Source organism: Siphateles boraxobius, unplaced genomic scaffold, assembly GCF_051911475.1.
Source record: "Siphateles boraxobius isolate OS27281-9 unplaced genomic scaffold, OSU_SipBor_1 82, whole genome shotgun sequence".
NCBI lineage: Eukaryota > Metazoa > Chordata > Actinopteri > Cypriniformes > Leuciscidae > Siphateles > Siphateles boraxobius.
In genome coordinates, this window is record NW_027509211.1 from 251,817 (window position 1) to 275,000 (window position 23,184).

A 23,184-nucleotide genomic window follows, 5' to 3' on the forward strand; every position below is an offset into this window, starting at 1 on the left:
TGTGTTTAATGTACATATCATTTATTTATATTTTGTATATTTTTAATACATTTGACCTTAAGCTTCATCAAATACAGTGAAAACTACTACACCCTGTTTGGAGAGTTCAAAACTGCATTCACAGATATTATAGCGTGTGGAAATTAACATGTAGCTCATATTTTAGTATTAACTGAAAGCTTTTCCTCTAATCAAACAGCTGAAATTGGCAGCGTCGCCGTCAGGAATCAAACCTGTGACAGGAATCAATCCAAACGCCGACAGACTTTTGAATGCTAATGCTGTTCTATGATGGTTTTATGTGTATTATAAAAAATAATTAGTTCATAAAAAAAGTCAATAATGTTAAAGTTATATTATATATTATATCTAAGCAAAATAGATTTGTACAAAGGTCTTTATCAAGGTGAAAATAAATGGTAAAACATGCAGGATCTCAGGAAACAGAATCAGCCAATCAGATCACTCGAATCTCTCAGGTGACCCGCCTAAGATTCTTGCACACCGAGTCCGGAATTGACTCAGGTTCTTCGGACTCGGTGTGCAAGAACATTAAGACGCTGAATGTAGATTCATTCATATCAAATCAGCTTGTCTTCTCTCATCTTTTATAGAAATTTAATTCTTAGATTACAGTAACAGTCCATCGTTATAAATAACCAAAAGTACCCACTCAAAATAGGAAGTCTCATCAGTAGAATGTCTGGATTTATCAAACTTGTGTATCAAACATGTAAGAACACCACACACACACACGCACACACACACACACACACACACACACACACACACACACACACACGTTTATCTAACACTGTGACTCGGTGAAGGTGAGTTCGTGCGGTTTCTCTTGCATGTAGTCGTCTTCATATTCATAGTCCTGAAACAAATACCACAGTCAGCTTTATTTCTATGGCACTTTATACAATACAGATTGATTAAAAAACAGGAAAATAACAGAACCAATGATGCAAACTTCATCAGATATGTGAAAAATTAAAATTGAGCTGTAAAGCAGCTCTAAAAACACAACAGTGTCATAATTCAGATCAATAAGTGTGTTTACATCCAAAGTTGTGAATTTAACTTCCATCCTATGTGTTCAAGAGAGCATAATCATCACTTCCTGGAGCAAAATATCAGTAATAAACTGAGTTCCTGCCGTCGGCTTTTTCCCTCCATCATAAACGAGTGTGTCGAGCGTCAGACGAAACACAGTAAACGCTGTCGTGTTCTCTAGCGTTCGGATGCTGATGTTCGGGAACACACTCGTGTGTGTGAGACGCTTCTGGAGGAATTAAACACAATCATTCTGATCACACACACTTCCACTCCGGCGTTTCAGAAACACCAAACACACATTACAGACGCTGCGACGCCATTGGTCCACTGTTGACTCCAGTTAATCAATCACAGCCTCCGCTGAGCCAGTCACACATCGAGGAGTTTATTCAGTAAATGTGTTTCCAGCGTAGTTTTTTATCGGATGACACAATGATCCGCCTCAATTAAGCGCTCAAGTGTTTTATAGAATTTATACGCATCTTGGCGTTTCCATCCAGCGGTTTTTGATGCGATATCCCGAAATTCACATAAAAATAGGTGGGTGTAAACACAGCTCATCAACTATAAAACCAATTCTATACCGATATGTGTCAGAATAAAGTCTGATGTAAATATAGACGGTGGTTTACCTTAAAGTAACAGCAGCACATGGAGCTTTTGTTCTGCGTCTCGTAGAAATACTCCTCTCTGCAGAGACACACACTCGTCAGTCACAGCACAGCGCTCCTCTGACAGCACTGCTCAGACACTGGTCTCTTACCCCAGCTCCTCGATGGGCGAGTGATGGGTCGCCGCGGGACTCGGACTCTCGGAGGAACACGGACACAGGATCCGACCCAGCAGGAGAAGAGTGATGACTCCTGACGGCACCAGGACAAACACCAGCAACACACCCACATCCGTGAACGCCAGCGCCACTCCTGAGACACACAGATGACGCGTGAGGAAACTGGAGAGCAGCGCTTCCCAGAGACAACAACTGATCTCACGAAAATGTAAACCTTGAATGCGATGTAAGTCGCTTTGGATTCAATGTACTGTATAAAATGCGTTTAATGAGCAACAGGTTTATTAGGCTGATGTCACTTTAAAGTCCACACGTGGTGAAAATCCAGTTTTAATGTTGTTTATGTGTCTATGTGGTGTTTTTAATATGCTTTAAAGGGGACATATCATGAAAATCTGACTTTCTCTGTGTGTAAGTGCTATAATCGGGTGCCGCTGCTTCTACCCACCCAGAAAACGTGAAAAGTGCAACCCAGTAACTCTGTTCTGCTGAGTCTTTCTCTTTAAGCAGGTCTAAAATAAGCCGATCAGATTTCAGTCCTATTGACGTATGAAGAGGATCTTATTATAATATTACCGGCTCTTAATCTGCACGTTTATAATATTACCGGCCCTTAATCTGCACGTTTATAATATTACCGGCTCTTAATCTGCACGTTTATAATATTACCGGCCCTTAATCTGCACGTTTATAATATTACCGGCTCTTAATCTGCACGTTTATAATATTACCGGCCCTTAATCTGCACGTTTATAATATTACCGGCCCTTAATCTGCACGTTTATAATATTACCGGCCCTTAATCTGCACGTTTATAATATTACCGGCTCTTAATCTGCACGTTTATAATATTACCGGCTCTTAATCTGCACGTTTATAATATTACCGGCTCTTAATCTGCAAGTTTATAATATTACCGGCTCTTAATCTGCACATTTATAATATTACCGGCTCTTAATCTGCAAGTTTATAATATTACCGGCTCTTAATCTGCACATTTATAATATTACCGGCTCTTAATCTGCAAGTTTATAATATTACCGGCTCTTAATCTGCACATTTATAATATTACCGGCCCTTAATCTGCACGTTTATAATATTACCGGCTCTTAATCTGCACGTTTATAATATTACCGGCTCTTAATCTGCACGTTTATAATATTACCGGCTCTTAATCTGCAAGTTTATAATATTACCGGCTCTTAATCTGCACATTTATAATATTACCGGCTCTTAATCTGCAAGTTTATAATATTACCGGCTCTTAATCTGCACATTTATAATATTACCGGCCCTTAATCTGCAAGTTTATAATATTACCGGCCCTTAATCTGCACGTTTATAATATTACCGGCTCTTAATCTGCACGTTTATAATATTACCGGCTCTTAATCTGCACATTTATAATATTACCGGCCCTTAATCTGCACGTTTATAATATTACCGGCCCTTAATCTGCACGTTTATAATATTACCAGCTCTTAATCTGCACATTTATAATATTACCGGCCCTTAATCTGCACGTTTATAATATTACCAGCTCTTAATCTGCACGTTTATAATATTACCGGCTCTTAATCTGCACGTTTATAATATTACCGGCCCTTAATCTGCACGTTTATAATATTACCGGCTCTTAATCTGCAAGTTTATAATATTACCGGCTCTTAATCTGCACATTTATAATATTACCGGCTCTTAATCTGCAAGTTTATAATATTACCGGCCCTTAATCTGCACATTTATAATATTACCGGCTCTTAATCTGCAAGTTTATAATATTACCGGCCCTTAATCTGCACATTTATAATATTACCGGCTCTTAATCTGCAAGTTTATAATATTACCGGCCCTTAATCTGCACATTTATAATATTACCGGCTCTTAATCTGCAAGTTTATAATATTACCGGCTCTTAATCTGCACATTTATAATATTACCGGCCCTTAATCTGCACGTTTATAATATTACCGGCCCTTAATCTGCACGTTTATAATATTACCGGCTCTTAATCTGCAAGTTTATAATATTACCGGCTCTTAATCTGCAAGTTTATAATATTACCGGCTCTTAATCTGCACATTTATAATATTACCGGCTCTTAATCTGCACGTTTATAATATTACCGGCTCTTAATCTGCACGTTTATAATATTACCGGCTCTTAATCTGCAAGTTTATAATATTACCGGCTCTTAATCTGCAAGTTTATAATATTACCGGCTCTTAATCTGCACGTTTATAATATTACCGGCACTTAATCTGCACGTTTATAATATTACCGGCTCTTAATCTGCACGTTTATAATATTACCGGCTCTTAATCTGCAAGTTTATAATATTACCGGCACTTAATCTGCACGTTTATAATATTACCGGCTCTTAATCTGCACGTTTATAATATTACCGGCTCTTAATCTGCACGTTTATAATATTACCGGCTCTTAATCTGCAAGTTTATAATATCACCGGCACTTAATCTGCACGTTTATAATATTACCGGCCCTTAATCTGCACGTTTATAATATTACCGGCACTTAATCTGCACGTTTATAATATTACCGGCTCTTAATCTGCAAGTTTATAATATTACCGGCCCTTAATCTGCACGTTTATAATATTACCGGCTCTTAATCTGCAAGTTTATAATATTACCGGCTCTTAATCTGCAAGTTTATAATATCACCGGCACTTAATCTGCACGTTTATAATATTACCGGCTCTTAATCTGCACGTTTATAATATTACCGGCTCTTAATCTGCAAGTTTATAATATTACCGGCTCTTAATCTGCAAGTTTATAATATCACCGGCACTTAATCTGCACGTTTATAATATTACCGGCCCTTAATCTGCACGTTTATAATATTACCGGCACTTAATCTGCACGTTTATAATATTACCGGCTCTTAATCTGCAAGTTTATAATATTACCGGCTCTTAATCTGCACGTTTATAATATTACCGGCACTTAATCTGCACGTTTATAATATTAACGGCCCTTAATCTGCACGTTTATAATATTACCGACCCTTAATCTGCACGTTTATAATATTACCGGCTCTTAATCTGCACGTTTATAATATTACCGGCCCTTAATCTGCACATTTATTATAATATTACCGGCTCTTAATCTGCACGTTTATAATATTACCGGCTCTTAATCTGCACGTTTATAATATTACCGGCCCTTAATCTGCACATTTATTATAATATTACCGGCTCTTAATCTGCACGTTTATAATATTACCGGCTCTTAATCTGCACGTTTATAATATTACCGGCTCTTAATCTGCACGTTTATTATAATATTACCGGCTCTTAATCTGCACGTTTATAATATTACCGGCACTTAATCTGCACGTTTATAATATTACCGGCTCTTAATCTGGACGTTTATAATATTACCGGCACTTAATCTGCACGTTTATAATATTACCGGCCCTTAATCTGCACGTTTATAATATTACCGGCCCTTAATCTGCACGTTTATAATATTACCGGCCCTTAATCTGCACGTTTATAATATTACCGGCCCTTAATCTGCACGTTTATAATATTACCGGCCCTTAATCTGCACGTTTATAATATTACCGGCACTTAATCTGCACGTTTATAATATTACCGGCTCTTAATCTGCACGTTTATAATATTACCGGCCCTTAATCTGCACGTTTATAATATTACCGGCCCTTAATCTGCACGTTTATAATATTACCGGCCCTTAATCTGCACGTTTATAATATTACCGGCCCTTAATCTGCACATTTATTATAATATTACCGGCTCTTAATCTGCACGTTTATAATATTCCCGGCTCTTAATCTGCACGTTTATAATATTACCGGCCCTTAATCTGCACGTTTATAATATTACCGGCCCTTAATCTGCACGTTTATAATATTACCGGCCCTTAATCTGCACGTTTATAATATTACCGGCACTTAATCTGCACGTTTATAATATTACCGGCTCTTAATCTGCACGTTTATAATATTACCGGCCCTTAATCTGCACGTTTATAATATTACCGGCTCTTAATCTGCACGTTTATAATATTACCGGCCCTTAATCTGCACGTTTATAATATTACCGGGCCTTAATCTGCACGTTTATAATATTACCGGCCCTTAATCTGCACGTTTATAATATTACCGGCTCTTAATCTGCACGTTTATAATATTACCGGCTCTTAATCTGCACGTTTATAATATTACCGGCTCTTAATCTGCACGTTTATAATATTACCGGCTCTTAATCTGCACGTTTATAATATTACCGGCTCTTAATCTGCACGTTTATAATATTACCGGCCCTTAATCTGCACGTTTATAATATTACCGGCCCTTAATCTGCACGTTTATAATATTACCGGCCCTTAATCTGCACGTTTATAATATTACCGGCTCTTAATCTGCACGTTTATAATATTACCGGCTCTTAATCTGCACGTTTATAATATTCGTTTATATACTAAATAAGGCAAGTGTGTCGAGTTACATTCAAGATATTTTAAAGCATGAAGAAAAAGAAAAAAAAAAGTTTAAATATGTAATTTTGGTGACAAAGATGACTGTAAGGGATGATTGACTACAGGGGAACTTTAGTTGTGAGGAAGACACAGGTTTGAAGTGGCATGTATGATCACGTGTGTGTGTGTGTGTGTGTGTGTGTGTGTGTGTGTGTGTGTGTGTGTGTGTGCTCACTCTGCGGCGTGACGCTGAGCACGGTCTGGGCTGGGCTCCCCTGCACATCGGGAGGGTTGCGTACGGCACAGGTGTAGGTGCCGTTATCCGTGAGCGAGGCGTTCAGGAGCTGGATCGAAGCGTCTCCGCCGGACGGGCTGCCCAGCCACTTCACACGACCCTTAAAATAATCCTCCAGCGGCAGGTACGCCTGCGACGAGAAGTGGAAGAACTGCAGAGAAACACACACGCAAAACATGATGTTACTGCAGTCAATGGACTGATCAGAAAACATTCTTTAAAAAACAGCTGAAATATGGGGATGCATGAATATCGGCCGTATATGTGAGCAGTAAGACCCGAGAGGCTGTGCTGTGTCGCGAATGTCACGCTGAAGGGCTAGCTAGGCTCCACACGAAGCGGAGTAAATGCTTTTATAAAGGTATTGCTTTTATAAAACGGTTACCACACAATATAAATATTAAAGCCAGAAAATGTGTATCAATGCAACTTTCATGAAGTAAAATCCCTAAAAGGCTTCCTTCCGCTGGAAAAAATAGTCCCTGACAGTGAACAGCAACAGAAGTTACACACATTATTTCTCCACTAGATGGCGGCAGACACTGTCTTTACGAGCGAGTCAGTCAGTAGAGAAGACTTTATATAGGCCTATGTCACACTTCCTGCTTCCGGAACGCGGAGTAGGGATACAGAACTTCCGGTCAACAGTATTTCTCGATAAGGATTTATATTATCAGCCATAATGTCTAAACCATCCGATGTAGACTGACCACGAGCTATGAGGTTGTGAAACGAAGGGTTTTGCTCCTGTAGAAGCTATAAGTTCGTATGAAAACAACCTTGTTTTAAGAAAAACATGTTTAAAAAAACTACACTTCCCACAATCCTAAGCGTAGCAGCAACGCCTGCGGATTGGTCCAACTCGCTGTTACCATAGAAACGCTTACCTTACTGGCGAACGGCTAGACCCGCAGCTGTAGTGCACCGGTTGCTCTGCATCAGGACGTTGACAGCCATACCTCAGCTTTCCCGGAGGACGAAACACTCCGCAAGTCTTGGGTTAGCAAGTTAGCATTTTGAAAAGGAGAGCATCTAACGTTACGTCTAGGAAAGTGGTCGTAATAGACTTAAAGTCAATACTATACCAACCCGGTTTCCCTGGAATATCTGGGGGGATAATCAGCCCCGTCGTCGGTCAGTTGTTGACCGTGTCGCGGAGAGATTTAGTCCAGCGGCATCTAGCGGACTCCGCCATTGTAAACAGCTAACCGGAAGAGGCGTATCCCTCATAAAAGACGTACTTCCGGTCTTCAATTTTTCCGTGACATAGGCCTATTGAAAGGACTTAAACTTGTGAACACGGAAAAGGAAGACGCAAAACCCCTTAAAACTGCTAAAAGGACAAGATATCGCGGCGGACATTCAGACGGATCTTTTATCATGAGTATAGTCTGAGCTGAAGGAAGAGGCTGTATCTACTGTAAACGCAGGAACACTCGCTTACTCATCTCTCAATACTCACTCTATACACTGCAGTGAACAATATCATTGAGAACATGTGTTTGCGTTGCTAAGGGTGGTTGCTAGGGGTGTTGTGTATTGATACGTAGAGCCGTTGGGTGAAGCGGCCATAGCTTTATCGTGAATACAGCACAGCTATTGACCAATCAGAATCAAGGACTGTAACTAACCGTTTTATATATATATATATATCAGCCAGCATATCGGTATCGGCCGTTATATGTTCATTTTTAATGTTAACGTTATCGGCCTGATACGAAAATTTGGCCGATATATTAAAGCTCTAGCTGAGACTCACACTGTTCAACATGATGATCTGAATTGAAATATGATTTGAATCACTTCAAAAAAGGTAAATAGAGTTAAGTGCAGTTAAGTCTGTCATATCCTGCATATGACGAGGATGAGAACATTATGATTGTGTGTTTGAGACGCGGCTTTTAATGGTGAGACTTTTATTTTTGCTTTCAGGGTCTCAAAAATTATATAAAATCAGTATTTAGATTTATCGGCCAATATATCGGTTATCGGGTTTCAAAAACAAGCAGAATGTTGATATCTGAGCATCCCTACTGAAACACATCAGTGCTTTTCCTGCAAGAGTGTGTCTGTGTGTGTGTGTGTGTGTGTGTGTGTGTGTGTGTGTGTGTGTGTGTGTGTGTGTGTGTCTGTGTGTGTGTGTCTGTGTGTGTGTGTCTGTGTGTGTGTGTCTGTGTGTGTGTGTGTGTGTGTGTGTGTGTGTGTGTCGGTGTGTGTGTGTCGGTGTGTGTGTGTGTGTGTGAGTGTGTGTGTGTCGGTGTGTGTGTGTGAGTGTGAGTGTGTGTGTGTCGGTGTGTGTGTGTGAGTTTGTGAGTGTGTGTGTGTGAGTGTGTGTGTGTGTGTGAGTGTGTGTGTGTGTGTGAGTGTGTGTGTGTCGGTGTGTGTGTGTGAGTGTGTGAGTGTGTGTGTGTGAGTGTGAGTGTATGTGTGTGAGTGTGTATGTGTGTGTGTGTGTGTGTGTGTGTCTGTGTGTGTGTGTGTGTGTGTGTGTGTGTGTGTGTGTGTGTGTGTGTGTGTGTGTGTGTGTGTGTGTGTGAGTGTGTGTGTGTCGGTGTGTGTGTGTGAGTGTGTGAGTGTGTGAGTGTGTGTGTGTGTGAGTGTGTGTGTGTGTGTGAGTGTGTGTGTGTCGGTGTGTGTGTGTGAGTGAGTGTGTGTGTGTCGGTGTGTGTGTGTGAGTGTGTGAGTGTGTGTGTGTGTGTGTGTGAGTGTATGTGTGTGAGTGTGAGTGTGTGTGTGTGTGTGTGTGTGTGTGAGTGTGTGTGTGTGTGTGTGTGTGAGTGTGTGTGTGTGTGTGTGTGTGAGTGTGTGTGTGTGTGTGTGTGTGTGTGTGTGTGTGAGTGTGTGTGTGTGTGTGTGTGAGTGCATGCGTGTGTGTGTGAGGGTGTGCGTGCACGTGCGTGCGTGTGTGAGTGTGAGTGTGAGTGTGAGTGTGTGTGTGTGTGTGTGTGTGTGTGTGCGTGTGTGTGTGTGTTCCTCACCGTATGGTCTGGGCCGCCGCGCTCGGGCCGGAAGCTCCAGTCGACGCTCATGGCGCTGGTGACGGAGCTGGAGGAGCTGAAGGAGCAGGACAGCGTGACGGAGGATCCTCGAACAGCACTGACCTCTGCCGGAGCCGTTACTGAGATACCACACACACTCCTCAACAGCACTGACACACACACACACACACACACACTGTTCAAGGGATAGTTCACCCAGACATGAACATTACCCCATGATTTACTCTCCCTCAACTCATCCTAGTGTGTATGACACTCTTGTGTGTGTGTGTGTGTGTGTGTGTGTGTGTGTGTGTGTGTGTGTGTACGTGTGTGTGTGTGTGTGTGTGTGAGAGATCCTCTGATGATGTCACTTCTGGGAGGGGCCTGTGACATCATCATGATTCCGCTTCGTCTGACCTGTGTGTGTGTGTGTGTGTGTGTGTGTGTGTGTGTGTGTGTGTGTGTGTGTGTGTGTGATTGGCTACGCTCATATGAGCCTCATGGATTTATCAGTCGTTTACAGACTGTAAATCTTTCCCTGTCAATCTTCACCGGGTCAAACTTTTTATTTTGTTAATATTTTTAATGAAGAAAGACAGACATAAATAGAGATGAAAGCCAAAATATGAAACGTCACAGTCGTACATTTACTGAGTAATCCACTATTCACTATCAATTTCCTAGCTGAGAACCATAAATATTGTTTTTCCAAAGTTTGCATGCCTGTAACTCAAGAAGTATTAAAGATATCTTAATATCCTTTTAGATTCTGGTTCTTATCAAACTTTCCTTTTGTAATCTTCATTTTACAGGCTCTACATGGTTCAGTCCCAGAGATATGGAGATCTCAATGCGGCTCCATGTTCAAACTGTTGAATTTGACCAATGCGAGTGACTCTTCACACAGCCGATACGTGTTGTATAGAGAGAGAAGAATGTCTGAAGAACAAATGCTGAAACTACAAATGTATCTCGTTTCTCACTATCAAAACAATAGCAAACAACATTCCTGTGTGTGTGTCAACATACACTGAAACGGTCATGTTGAGGCACGTTAACTAGACACATTTATTCTCTCTCTATACAACACGTATCGGCTGTGTGAAGAGTCACTCGCATTGGTCAAATTCAACAGTTTGAACATGGAGCCGCATTGAGATCTCCATATCTCTGGGACTGAACCATGTAGAGCCTGTAAAATGAAGATTACAAAAGGAAAGTTTGATAAGAACCAGAATCTAAAAGGATATTAAGATATCTTTAATACTTCTTGAGTTACAGGCATGCAAACTTGGGAAAAACAATATTTATGGTTCTCAGATAGGAAATTGATAGTGAATAGTGGATTACTCAGTAAATAAACATCCATTATATTTAATATTCAGCTTTCATCTTCATTCATTTCTTTCCTCCGGGTGAGTTGACATGTCTTCAGATAAGGGAACAAACAGCACACAGACATGACAGAAGCGACAACACTTTACAACAAGTTAACATTAATAACCTACATTAGTAAACATTAACTAACTATGACAAATACTTCTGAAGCATATATGTTAATATTAGTTCTTGTGAATTACAACATTTACTAATATAATTAAGCTCATCTGTATATGGACCCGAGTTATCATGAACAAACAGAAGCATTTTTATTAACTAACGTTAACAAAGATAATAAATACTGCAAACAGTGTATTTATTGTTAGTTAATGCATTAAACCTGACTGTAAAGTGTTGCCAGTTTAATATGCCTAAATATAGAGTTCACGCCGTAAATCAGCGGAATGCTCATGTTTACATACGGCAGATGATGGACAGGCTATTTTCACAGAACAGAAAGTAAAACATACTCAACGGATCTGAAATGACACCAGGTTATAGATTTACAGTCTTTCAGAAACAAATAACACCTAAAAAAGATGTGTATCTAATATGTAGTTCGCAGTCTGAAAGTGAGGAACAAACAGCGAAACTCACCGAGCGCGACGCACACACACGACACAACTCCTCCAAACGAGCTTCTGTTTACATCCATGATCAATAATGGGCATATATGATCACATACGAGAGATTATGAGCGGATATGAGCAGATATTAGAGCAGATAAAGCCTCGTTTATGTCCCTGGTTTGTGATGGTCCTCCATGTTTGAGACTATATTATTACCTGTCGAACAGGTGAAACCGGAAGTTCAAATACAGACTCTTAAAACACGCCAAAATCACTATTAATCTCTCAAAACCTCTTATTAAACTATCAAAACTATATTAAACCAGTGCAGGCATTAATGTATTATTACTACATATATCATTATTATTATTATTATTATTATTATTATTATTATTATTATTATTATTATTAATCAGCCGAAATGAGTGTGATATAAACTCTCTTTTCCTGACCTAAGGGTTTTTATATCAGATTATATTAACAACTAATTAAAATTTCATTAAATCGGTTAAATGTCAGCTATTTGAGGTAAGATTACTCAGATGTAATTGGTGTCCTGTGAAGATCACGTGCTCTTTTAAATTAAAGACTCTTGTGCTTTTGGTTTATTCCGAGATTCAGTTTAGATTGTTTCCTATTAAAGAGAAATTATCTTTATGTAAAGGACTGATATAATGAATATCTGTTTTCATTAATAATGACCATGAAACAGCTTCTCAAGGTGGCGCTGCATTGATCCCTGCGTTTTTCATTTTCACCCCTAAAAGTACTAATTTTAATATAATAATTCCACGCATTGATATCTGAAGTAAAACTAAAAATTCCCCCCACGATTATCTATAAAACGATTTCAAACTCATATTCTAGTAATAATCACAAACGACTCTGACCCTTTCTGAGAGGTGCTGGGTGGATCATGTGACCCGTGACGAGCACAGAGGCGGGTTTAGCAGCGCCTGCGCACTAGAGGGCGCTGATGAGCTTCAGTTGGAACAAACCATTCACCTGTGTGTGTGTGTGTGTGTGTGTGTGTGTGTGTGTGTGTGTGTGTGTGTGTGTGTGTGTGTGTGTGTGTGTGTGTGTGTGTGTGTGTGTGTGTGTGTGTGTGTGTGTGTGTGTAAACATGATGGTTATTCAAGACTAAATATGAGCATTTACTCATCTCACTGGCACAAAAAAGATTCAAAATTCCTCAAAATGAATAAAATCAGTGAAATGCATAATCCGAATACTATGCAAATCTACAATAACTAAATATGTCAAATAAAACATACATTTTTATGCATTTAATCTCACTTTATTAAGCAATGTACTTCCTCCTGACCTTCGATGATTCAGTTAAACCATACGTAAAAAATGACTATAGATTTTTTTGTAAGTGTTAAAATTGTTTGTCCTGCATCCTCTTCTTCTTTTTTTGAGCCTCTACTCTACTCTATTATACTCTACTCAACTCCACTGTACTTTATTATACTCTATTATGCTCTACTCTACTCTATTATACTCTCCTGTACTCTATTATACTCTACTCTACTTTATTATACTCTACTGTACTCTATTATACTCTACTGTACTCTATTATACTCTACTGTACTCTATTATACTCTACTCTACTCTATTATACTCTCCTGTACTCTATTATACTCTACTCTACTTTATTATACTCTACTGTACTCTATTATACTCTACTGTACTCTATTATACTCTACTGTACTCTATTATACTCTACTCTACTTTATTATACTCTCCTGTACTCTATTATACTCTACTCTACTTTATTATACTCTACTGTACTCTATTATACTCTACTGTACTCTATTATACTCTACTGTACTCTATTATACTCTACTCTACTTTATTATACTCTCCTGTACTCTATTATACTCTACTCTACTTTATTATACTCTATTATACTCTACTCTACTTTATTATACTCTATTATACTCTACTCTACTTTATTATACTCTCCTGTACTCTATTATACTCTACTCTACTTTATTATACTCTACTGTACTCTATTATACTCTACTGTACTCTATTATACTCTACTGTACTCTATTATACTCTACTCTACTTTATTATACTCTCCTGTACTCTATTATACTCTACTCTACTTTATTATACTCTACTGTGCTCTATTATACTCTACTGTACTCTATTATACTCTACTCTACTTTATTATACTCTACTGTACTCTATTATACTGTACTCTACTTTATTATACTCTACTGTACTATTATACTCTACCTCTACTGTACTTTAGTATACTCTACTCTATTATACTCTACTGTAATCTACCTCTACTGTACTCTATTATACTCTACTCAACTCTACAGTACCCTATTATACTCTACTCTACTTTATTATACTCTACTGTACTCTATTATACTCTACTGTACTCTATTATACTCTACTGTACTCTATTATACTCTACTCAACTCTACTGTACTCTATTATACTCTACTCTACTGTACTTTATTATACTCTACTCTATGATACTCTACTGTACTCTACCTCTACTGTACTCCATTATACTCTACTGTACTCTACCTCTACTGTACTTTATTATACTCTACTCTATTATACTCTACTGTACTCTACCTCTACTGTACTCTATTATACTCTACTGTACTCTATTATACTCTACTCAACTCTACTGTACTCTATTATACTCTACTCTACTGTACTCTACCTCTACTGTACTCTATTATACTCTACTGTACTCTATTATACTCTACTCAACTCTACTGTACTCTATTATACTCTACTCTACTGTACTTTATTATACTCTACTCTATTATACTCTACTGTACTCTACCTCTACTGTACTCCATTATACTCTACTGTACTCTACCTCTACTGTACTTTATTATACTCTACTCTATTATACTCTACTGTACTCTACCTCTACTGTACTCTATTATACTCTACTGTACTCTACCTCTACTGTACTCTATTATACTCTACCTCTACTGTACTCTATTATACTCTACCTCTACTGTACTCTATTATACTCTACCTCTACAGTACTCTATTATACTCTACCTCTACTGTACTCTATTATACTCTACCTCTACTGTACTCTATTATACTCTACCTCTACTGTACTCTATTATACTCTACCTCTACAGTACTCTATTATACTCTACCTCTACTGTACTCTATTATACTCTACCTCTACTGTACTCTATTATACTCTACCTCTAAAGTACTCTATTATACTTTACCTCTACAGTACTCTATTATACTCTACCTCTACTGTACTCTATTATACTCTACCTCTACTGTACTCTATTATACTCTACCTCTACTGTACTCTATTATACTCTACCTCTACAGTACTCTATTATACTCTACTGTACTCTATTATACTCTACCTCTACTGTACTCTATTATACTTTACCTCTACAGTACTCTATTATACTCTACCTCTACTGTACTCTATTATACTTTACCTCTACAGTACTCTATTATACTTTACCTCTACAGTACTCTATTATACTCTACCTCTACAGTACTCTATTATACTTTACCTCTACAGTACTCTATTATACTCTACCTCTACTGTACTCTATTATACTCTACCTCTACTGTACTCTATTATACTCTACCTCTACTGTACTCTATTATACTCTACCTCTACAGTACTCTATTATACTTTACCTCTACAGTACTCTATTATACTTTACCTCTACAGTACTCTATTATACTCTACTGTACTCTATTATACTCTACCTCTACTGTACTCTATTATACTCTACCTCTACAGTACTCTATTATACTCTACCTCTACAGTACTCTATTATACTCTACTGTACTCTATTATACTCTACCTCTACTGTACTCTATTATACTCTACCTCTACAGTACTCTATTATACTCTACTGTATTCTATTATACTCTACTGTACTCTACCTCTACTGTAATCTATTATACTCTACTGTACTCTATTATACTCTACCTCTACAGTACTCTATTATACTCTACTGTACTCTATTATACTCTACCTCTACAGTACTCTATTATTATACGCTACTGTACTCTATTATACTCTACAGTACTCTATTATACTCTACCTCTACAGTACTCTATTATACCTCTACTGTAATCTATTATACTCTACTGTACTCTATTATATACTCTATTATACTCTACCTCTACAGTACTCTATTATACTCTACAGTACTCTATTATACTCTACCTCTACTGTACTCTATTATACTCTACCTCTACAGTACTCTATTATACTCTACTGTAATCTATTATACTCTACTGTACTCTACCTCTACTGTAATCTATTATACTCTACTGTACTCTATTATACTCTACCTCTACAGTACTCTATTATACTCTACTGTACTCTATTATACTCTACCTCTACTGTACTCTATTATACTCTACCTCTACAGTACTCTATTATACTCTACTGTACTCTATTATACTCTACCTCTACTGTACTCTACCTCTACTGTAATCTATTATACTCTACTGTACTCTATTATACTCTACTGTACTCCACCTCTACTGTACTCTATTATACTCTACTGTAATCTATTATACTCTACTGTACTCTATTATACTCTACTGTACTCTATTATACTCTATTGTAATCTATTATACTCTACTGTACTCTATTATACTCTACTGTACTCTATTATACTCTACTGTACTCTACCTCTACTGTACTCTATTATACTCTACTGTACTCTATTATACTCTACTGTACTCTATTGTACTCTACTGTACTCTATTCGTAAATCTTCGTAAAGTAATGCGTAGTCACATAATATGATGTTTTGCCTCGATGAAACAATAGCAGCCTTCAAATACGTGAGCAGAAGTTGTGTTGAATTGCCGTGCATTTCAGTTTATCCTTCATTTTAACAACTTTTGCCTCACGTTACTAACGGTAAAAATAAGTTTCCATTAAATACGATACTTGATCATGAATAACATAAGTGTTTTTATATGTAAATAACATTCATAAACTGTATTTGAAATGAAATTAATAAGGATCAATAAATAAATATTGATACAAAAAACATAAGAAATTACGTTTATTGATTATGACTGATATTTGACATGCACAACATGGATGCACACAGCGGCGCTGTAGGAAAGGTTTGTGTTAAAGAGCCGCTAACAAAGTAATCTTTTCACAAAATGTTCTCTCTCTTAAAATGTAAGCGAGTATAAATGTCAGCATTATCATATATGTCTAAAGAGTTGAAGTCTGTCAGGTAAAAGAAGAGCTTATAGATGCAGTTGAGTCTGTCTGATATTTGAGTCCAACCGTTACTCCTGATCAGAGGCTGCCGTAAATATTTAGTTTATACATAGTGTTACGCTTCAACTGAGTTTAATGGTGCAACACAAAAATATTTAAAAGTGCGTAAGTCGTAACTTAGTGTCCATTTACGTCAAAGTTAGGCTAAGTTGTAACTACATTTCCTTCAGCCTGAGATTATTATTTCACTTTTAGTGTGAAAGGGTCTTTACATTTCCCCAAAAATATAACTTTTTTGTTATAAAAAACAAGCCCGGCCCAGGTGGAAAAATAGTAACGCAAAAGTAACGTAATGCATTGCTTTTCTAAAAAAGTTACTAAGTAATGCAATTGGTTACTTTTTAAGGGAGTAACGCAATATTTTAACACATTACTTTACTAAAAATGTAACTAAGTATCTAGTAAAAAAGTATCTAATAAAAAGTAATTAGTTATTTTTAAGGGAATAACGCAATATTGTAATGCATTACTTTTTAAAGTAACTTTCCCCAACCCTGCTCAAGAGTTACAGATGAAGGCACCCAACTCCAGAAAACTGTCAATCACTGAGAAATCAGGATGTCTGAGTGAAACCACATGAACCTGTCTGATTACTAGTTGCTGGTGCGTTTGCTGGCAGTCTTTGTGTGTGAGTTTGTGATATGAAATGATTTGAGAAGAAAAGCTCTTCCGATCTCTCCGAGCGAACGGGTTTCCTCTGGATCTCACCAGCCCGTCAGGACCTTCTGCTCCTGTCTGAGGATGTTGTGGTTCTGCTCCGGGTTCCTCCGTCGGAGACAGCGACGCACGGACACAACCATCATCACCACCAGGAGAACCAACAGAACAGCGCCTCCAGTGGCCACACAGAGAATCACAATCTCAGAGAGCGAGGCTGAAACGACACAGAGATCATGTGAACGAACGACTCACACCTGCAAAAACAAACTCTCAGGCTGAGTCTACATTAAAACACATTAAAACCATAGACTGTATAAAAATATGTGTGTAGTGTCCGTGACGTCACTCGTAGTGTTTCTGACGAGCATTTTTTGAAGCCCAAAGTGGGCGGAGCCGGCCGTCGCCATCTTGGCAGCGTCACTCCCGGATAACTGAAAATGTGTAGCGAGGCGGATTAGCTGAGGTGACGCTAACTCTAGCAGCGAAACGGCTAGTAGTGACATCAGCGGCAATCCACCTGTCACTCAAGTGGCCACGCCCTTAATTATGCAGAACTTTAAGGCTTAATAGAATTGAAACGGATGAGTTATTAAAAATGAATAAAACCCCCCTCACAGTCATCATAAATGCCAAAATTAGATATATAGACCAAAACCACTTTTTTCACAAGGGTGTGGTTTTGTCCTGCGAAAATGTCTTTTTAAAGACACACATATTGCAAAGTAATATGATTTTAGCATTTATCAACATTTCAGTGTGGGCGATGAACTTTTGGAAAACACTTGAAAATGCTACTCAGCTAACAGGGAACGTTCTCAGAAGTTTAGCTAACATTTTGACAAGGTTTTCTCTAAATTATGAACAAACACTCTTCCAGTAACAATAATAGAAGGTTAGTTCAAAGTTATTGTTAAACATCCTCATCTGGTGTTTAATAATGTTCTCAAACTCTTAGCACAAAAACCTTATTTATACATCATTCATGAATTTTTTTTACCTGAAACGTTTTAGTTGAACGTTCGTCTAACAATTCTTCCTACTTGTTTCAAAACATTCAGAGTCAGAGAGCATTCTAAATTAACGTTCCCATGATGTTTGCAGAATTATACAATGGAATGTTCCCTTAACAAAGAATGGTTTTTAAAACATGAATGTTTTGAACGTTTAGAGAACATTCAGAAATAACATTTCATAACTTAATGGGAATGTAAGCCATACATTTTTAGAACAAATTATTGTTAGCTGAGGGAGTGTGTATGGAGTGCATGAGTGGTGCTCACTGCAGAGCCAAATGACTCGGACTAGTTTGAGCTCAACCCATCACGTCCAGAGAGGAGGAGCCGGACTAGATCAAGCCCAACCCATGACCTCCAGAGAGGAGGAGCCAGACTAGATCAAGCCCAACCCATGCCCTCCAGAGAGGAGGAGCCGGACTAGATCAAGCCCAACCAATGACCTCTAGAGAGGTGGAGCCAAACTAGATCAAGCCCAACCCATGACCTCCAGAGAGGAGGAGCCGGACTAGATCAAGCCCAACCCATGACCTCCAGAGAGGAGGAGCCGGACTAGATCAAGCCCAACCCATGACCTCCAGAGAGGAGGAGCCGGACTAGATCAAGCCCAACCCATGACCTCCAGAGAGGAGGAGCCGGACTAGATCAAGCCCAACCCATGACCGCCAGAGAGGAGGAGCCGGACTAGATCAAGCCCAACCCATGACCTCCAGAGAGGAGGAGCCGGACTAGATCAAGCCCAACCCATGACCTCACGAGAGGAGGAGCCTGACTAGATCAAGCCCAACCCATGACCTCCAGAGAGGTGGAGCCAGACTAGATCAAGCCCAACCCATGACCTCCAGAGAGGAGGAGCCGGACTAGATCAAGCCCAACCCATGACTTCCAGAGAGGAGGAGCCGGACTAGATCAAGCCCAACCCATGACCTCCAGAGAGGTAGAGCCAGACTAGATCAAGCCCAACCCATGACCTCCAGAGAGGAGGAGCCAGACTAGATCAAGCCTAAACCATGACCTACAGAGAGGTGGAGCTGGACTAGTTTGAGCTCATCCCCTGACATCCAGAGAGGTGGAGCTGAATGTCATGTGGCTCTGCAGTGAACACCACTAGACGTAGCCACAGACAGAACGAAAGCTAATGCTCACCTGTAGTGACGACTTGTAGACGCACCTCACCGACGTTCCCGTGCACGTCTGGCGGGTTTTTCACCTGACAGGTGAACGTCCCGTTGAAACTGAACGGCACTTTCCGCAGCACTATAGAAGCATCGCGTCCGGTGACGTCTCCGGCCCACTCCACCTTCCTCGTGAAGCGGCCCTCTCGCGGAGGAAAGGGCTTCTCGTGGTAATAAAACACCTGATCGCAGAGACAGTGAGAATCAAGCGCAGAAGGAAACACAAAGTCAAGTCACCTTTATTTATATAGCACGTTTAACAATACACATTGTTTCAAAACAGCTTTACAGTGATAACAGGAAATTAAATAACAGAGATTGTTTAGGCTTTACAGCAGCTCTAGAATAAAGTTATTGTCCAGCTAAAGTCAGTTTTCGATTGATTCACTTCCATTGCAAAGATCATTAGTTATTAACTTAGGGGCCGCTAACACGACACAGCTTTACCTGTAAACAGAAAACTTTTAATGCGTTCTGGCCGTTCATTTGCACGACAACAGTGTTTGGTGCCTGAGAATGCAAACTTTGAAACTGTGAAAAGCTGATGGCAAGCACATGCGTATCACATGTTTAGTCTATAGGTATGCACGTTTGAATATATATGTGCGCAAGCGTGTAGTCTTTCTTTACAAATTGACCTCAACAAATTACTTGTCTGGCCTTAAAAATTTATAATACAGAATTTTTATGTGCTTCCGTGTATATATGCAAACAATAATCATTTTGATAAGGTTTTATCTGTGCAGAGGTGAAGGGAAGGAGGCCTTCACAGGGGAGAGACTAGTGGACACACACACACACACACACATGCGTGTGGTCCAGCGCGCCTCACCGTCTCCTCGTGTCCGGGGCCGATCGGCCTGAAGCTCCAGGACACCGTAACACTCGACACTCGGATCGGAGACGAACTCTGGAAGTTGCATTTGAGACGCACGTCTGTCCCGTTAACAGCCTTCACTTCCCCCGCCATGAACACCCGGATCCCCGACACACACACGCCTGCAGAAACACACACTAATTATCAGATTATCATCAAAGTCGACAAGTCACTGTAGTGCAGTCAGGCACTCAAGAAAGGATTAACTGACCGAAACATCACTGTAAAGCAATTTTACTGAACTAAACATTTATACAAAATATAGTCAAACCAAAATGTATTCATATAACTTTTCTCACATTATCACAGTTCCCTTTCGAAAGGGAACTCGCACGGTGCTGATGCCGGTATGGGGAACGCCCTCCACGTGAACCGTATCTGAAAAGCCATCTTGCTGCCGTGTGGTCTGCGTCTGTAAGCTCTGTATAGCTTTCCGTTTTGAATCTCTATTTACTATCATTCCTTGTTGTTTATATCGGTAAATATATCATTCCTCTCTCTCGAGAAACCACGCTTGTGCATTTTTTTCTCTGATTCGATCATAAACTAGCGCATTACGTACCGTTTCACTAGCCTGCTTTCCCTTCACTTCAGCGTCATGATTACGACACGGCATTGGTCGCAGCTTTTGTTCACACAGCGCGCGTTCCGGGACTGATCCCGGCAATGTTACTAGGTCCCCAACCCGGAATCGATCCCGAGTCGTGTTTGCGTTCACACAGAAGGTGTTTGTTCTGGCAATTTCCTGGGATCAACACGCTGTGTGAAAGTGGCTTTACATTGATCTGACTTCACTAGCTTTAATCTTAATCACTATCGCTCGCATAACGCACTAGCCTTCCGCTAGCCTGTTAATCTGCCATCCGGGTATGCCGTATTTTTTTCTCTCGCATGCTCACATGTGATAAATGCAGGGAGATAGTCAGGCCGACGGAGAAGATTTCAGAACTAGATACACGGATCCAAACTTTAATTGAGGTTAATTGTAAGAGTGCAAGGGCTTTAGATACTGCTTTGGATGCAACTAGCTTAGAGAACACTGAACATTGTTGGGTTCCGGCTGAAGTAGAGCCTGCGCAGCAGCGCAACTGGGTGACGGTGAGGCGCTGAAGTCGAGGGACGAAACACCGCTCTTCCATTCCGATTACAACATTAAACAGATTAAAACATTAAACAGAACGTGAAATAGAGACACCAGCCACTATAGTCACATGTTTGCCTGGGAGCCAGAGCGCCTGACATCAAAACAAATTTAAAAGTGCTGGCTAATGCTAATAGTAAACTTCCTGTTCGCAGGAGTGATGAGATAGTTAGCAGATTGTCAGCACTCAATGGCTGGTTGTCTAAGTGGTGTCCGCAAAATAATATAGAATTCATAGACAATTGGAAAAGTTTTTGGGGCAAACCTGACCTGTTGTAAAGAGATGGTATTCATCCCTCCTGGGTTGGTTGCTTAGCATTGCAAAGGCATTAAGTATCACGTTCCAGGCCCCATGAAGCCCCCCAGATTTTAGCCCAGAGCCTGGTCAGTACTTATCAGGTTGAGCATAGTGTTCCAGAATCTATCTGAGGATCGCTCTGTTTGAATACTTAACTCCCTAAGTCTGGTCGGAAGGTCGAAGGACTCTCACGAGGCCTCCCTGTTAGATCATCCCTAGAGCTGGAGGCGCTCCCCTTATTAAGGTTCCTTTAGAGTGCCCAGCCTCCACAGGGCCTTGAAGCACTGTGTAGATCCAGGATCGAGTTGAGTTACTCCCCTCGTTTGCAAGGGTTAGAGTGCACTATGCTGAGTTCTACTCTCCAGGATGCCCGTCTCTATGATCCGGTCTGTGAGCGACCACTGCCACTATCTGCAGTCCTCCCTAGCTGATGCCTCTACAAGTGAGGAAAATAGGTGAGTGGCCTTGGTAGGTGTAGTGAAGATAATAGGTAGACGCTCAGTCTATGTGCTAGTTCTGGATTTATCACCAAGTTCACTCAGGTGTGTCGGCCAGAACACCACTTAAGGCCAAACATTCCAGAGTATGAAATGAAGAGCGGAGAGATAGTTCTTGTTCTGTTTGTTTATTCCTCTTTCTTATGTTATTCTGATTGTGTGAGTGTGTGTGTGTGTGTGTGTGTGTGTGTGTGTGTGTGTGTGTGTGTGTGTGTGTGTGTGTGTGTGTGTGTGTGTGTGTGGTTTCTATAAAAAGAGAAACAAATACGAATGATTAAATGAAACATATGCATACACTCATTCCTCTCTAAGCACTAATGTACATTACTAAGCATAACCAAACAATAGTCAGAATATAACTAGACTATATATCTCTTAAACTGTAATACTGTAAGCATAATAAAAAGATTCAAACACTTATAAAGGATCCTCAGATTTAGTTAGATTCCCACTAACATAGACAGCACTTACTGTCATCTTTGATACTCTTTATAGCTTCCAACTAACTAAACATCTGGATGCTTTTATTGTGGAAATCCCCGGACCGAATGCTATGTTCCGTCGAGCTAGCAAAGCCTTGACAGAGAAACCTCGATAACAATGTTTATAACCACTTACTTCTTATTTTACTCAACTACAAAGTACTGAACAATCCTAACAACAATGAACAATGAAAGTATAAACACATCT

General features: G+C 39.6%; 2 protein-coding genes across 4 annotated transcripts in view; both read right to left on the reverse strand.

Moving 5' to 3' along the window:
• On the reverse strand, positions 1-11,844 carry mpzl3 (myelin protein zero-like 3). Its single transcript, XM_077221427.1, has 6 exons — positions 11,575-11,844; positions 9,595-9,764; positions 6,557-6,767; positions 1,826-1,985; positions 1,695-1,752; positions 1-880 (listed from the first exon to the last, which is right to left on the reverse strand). Exons 1-6 carry the CDS (start codon positions 11,630-11,632, stop codon positions 809-811), a joined length of 729 nt encoding a protein of 242 aa, XP_077077542.1. The 5' UTR covers positions 11,633-11,844; the 3' UTR covers positions 1-808.
• A 4,742-nt stretch (positions 11,845-16,586) lies between these two features.
• The window catches only part of LOC143730833 (myelin protein zero-like protein 2), a 14,206-nt gene continuing 7,608 nt past the window's right edge, over positions 16,587-23,184 (reverse strand). For 2 of the 3 annotated variants that reach the window (XM_077221384.1, XM_077221382.1), the window contains 3 exons: positions 20,514-20,680; positions 19,653-19,863; positions 16,587-17,707 (listed from right to left, as the gene is read on the reverse strand). In XM_077221384.1, coding sequence (XP_077077499.1) covers positions 17,538-17,707; positions 19,653-19,863; positions 20,514-20,680 — 548 coding nt within the window. In that variant the 3' untranslated portion in view covers positions 16,587-17,537. Of the gene's footprint in view, positions 17,708-19,652; positions 19,864-20,513; positions 20,681-21,969; positions 22,037-23,184 lie in introns of those variants that run through there. The other variant, XM_077221383.1, reaches the window with a different exon arrangement.

Coding starts and splice junctions, on each gene's coding strand:
- mpzl3 (XM_077221427.1), bottom strand. CDS start 11,632: ATGGATGTAAACAGAAGCTCGTTTGGAGGAGTTGTGTCGTGTGTGTGC. Junction 1,986..6,556: donor GCTCAGCGTCACGCCGCAGA/GTGAGCACACAC, acceptor TGTGTGTCTCAG/GAGTGGCGCTGGCGTTCACG. Junction 881..1,694: donor TGTGCTGCTGTTACTTTAAG/GTAAACCACCGT, acceptor TATTTGTTTCAG/GACTATGAATATGAAGACGA.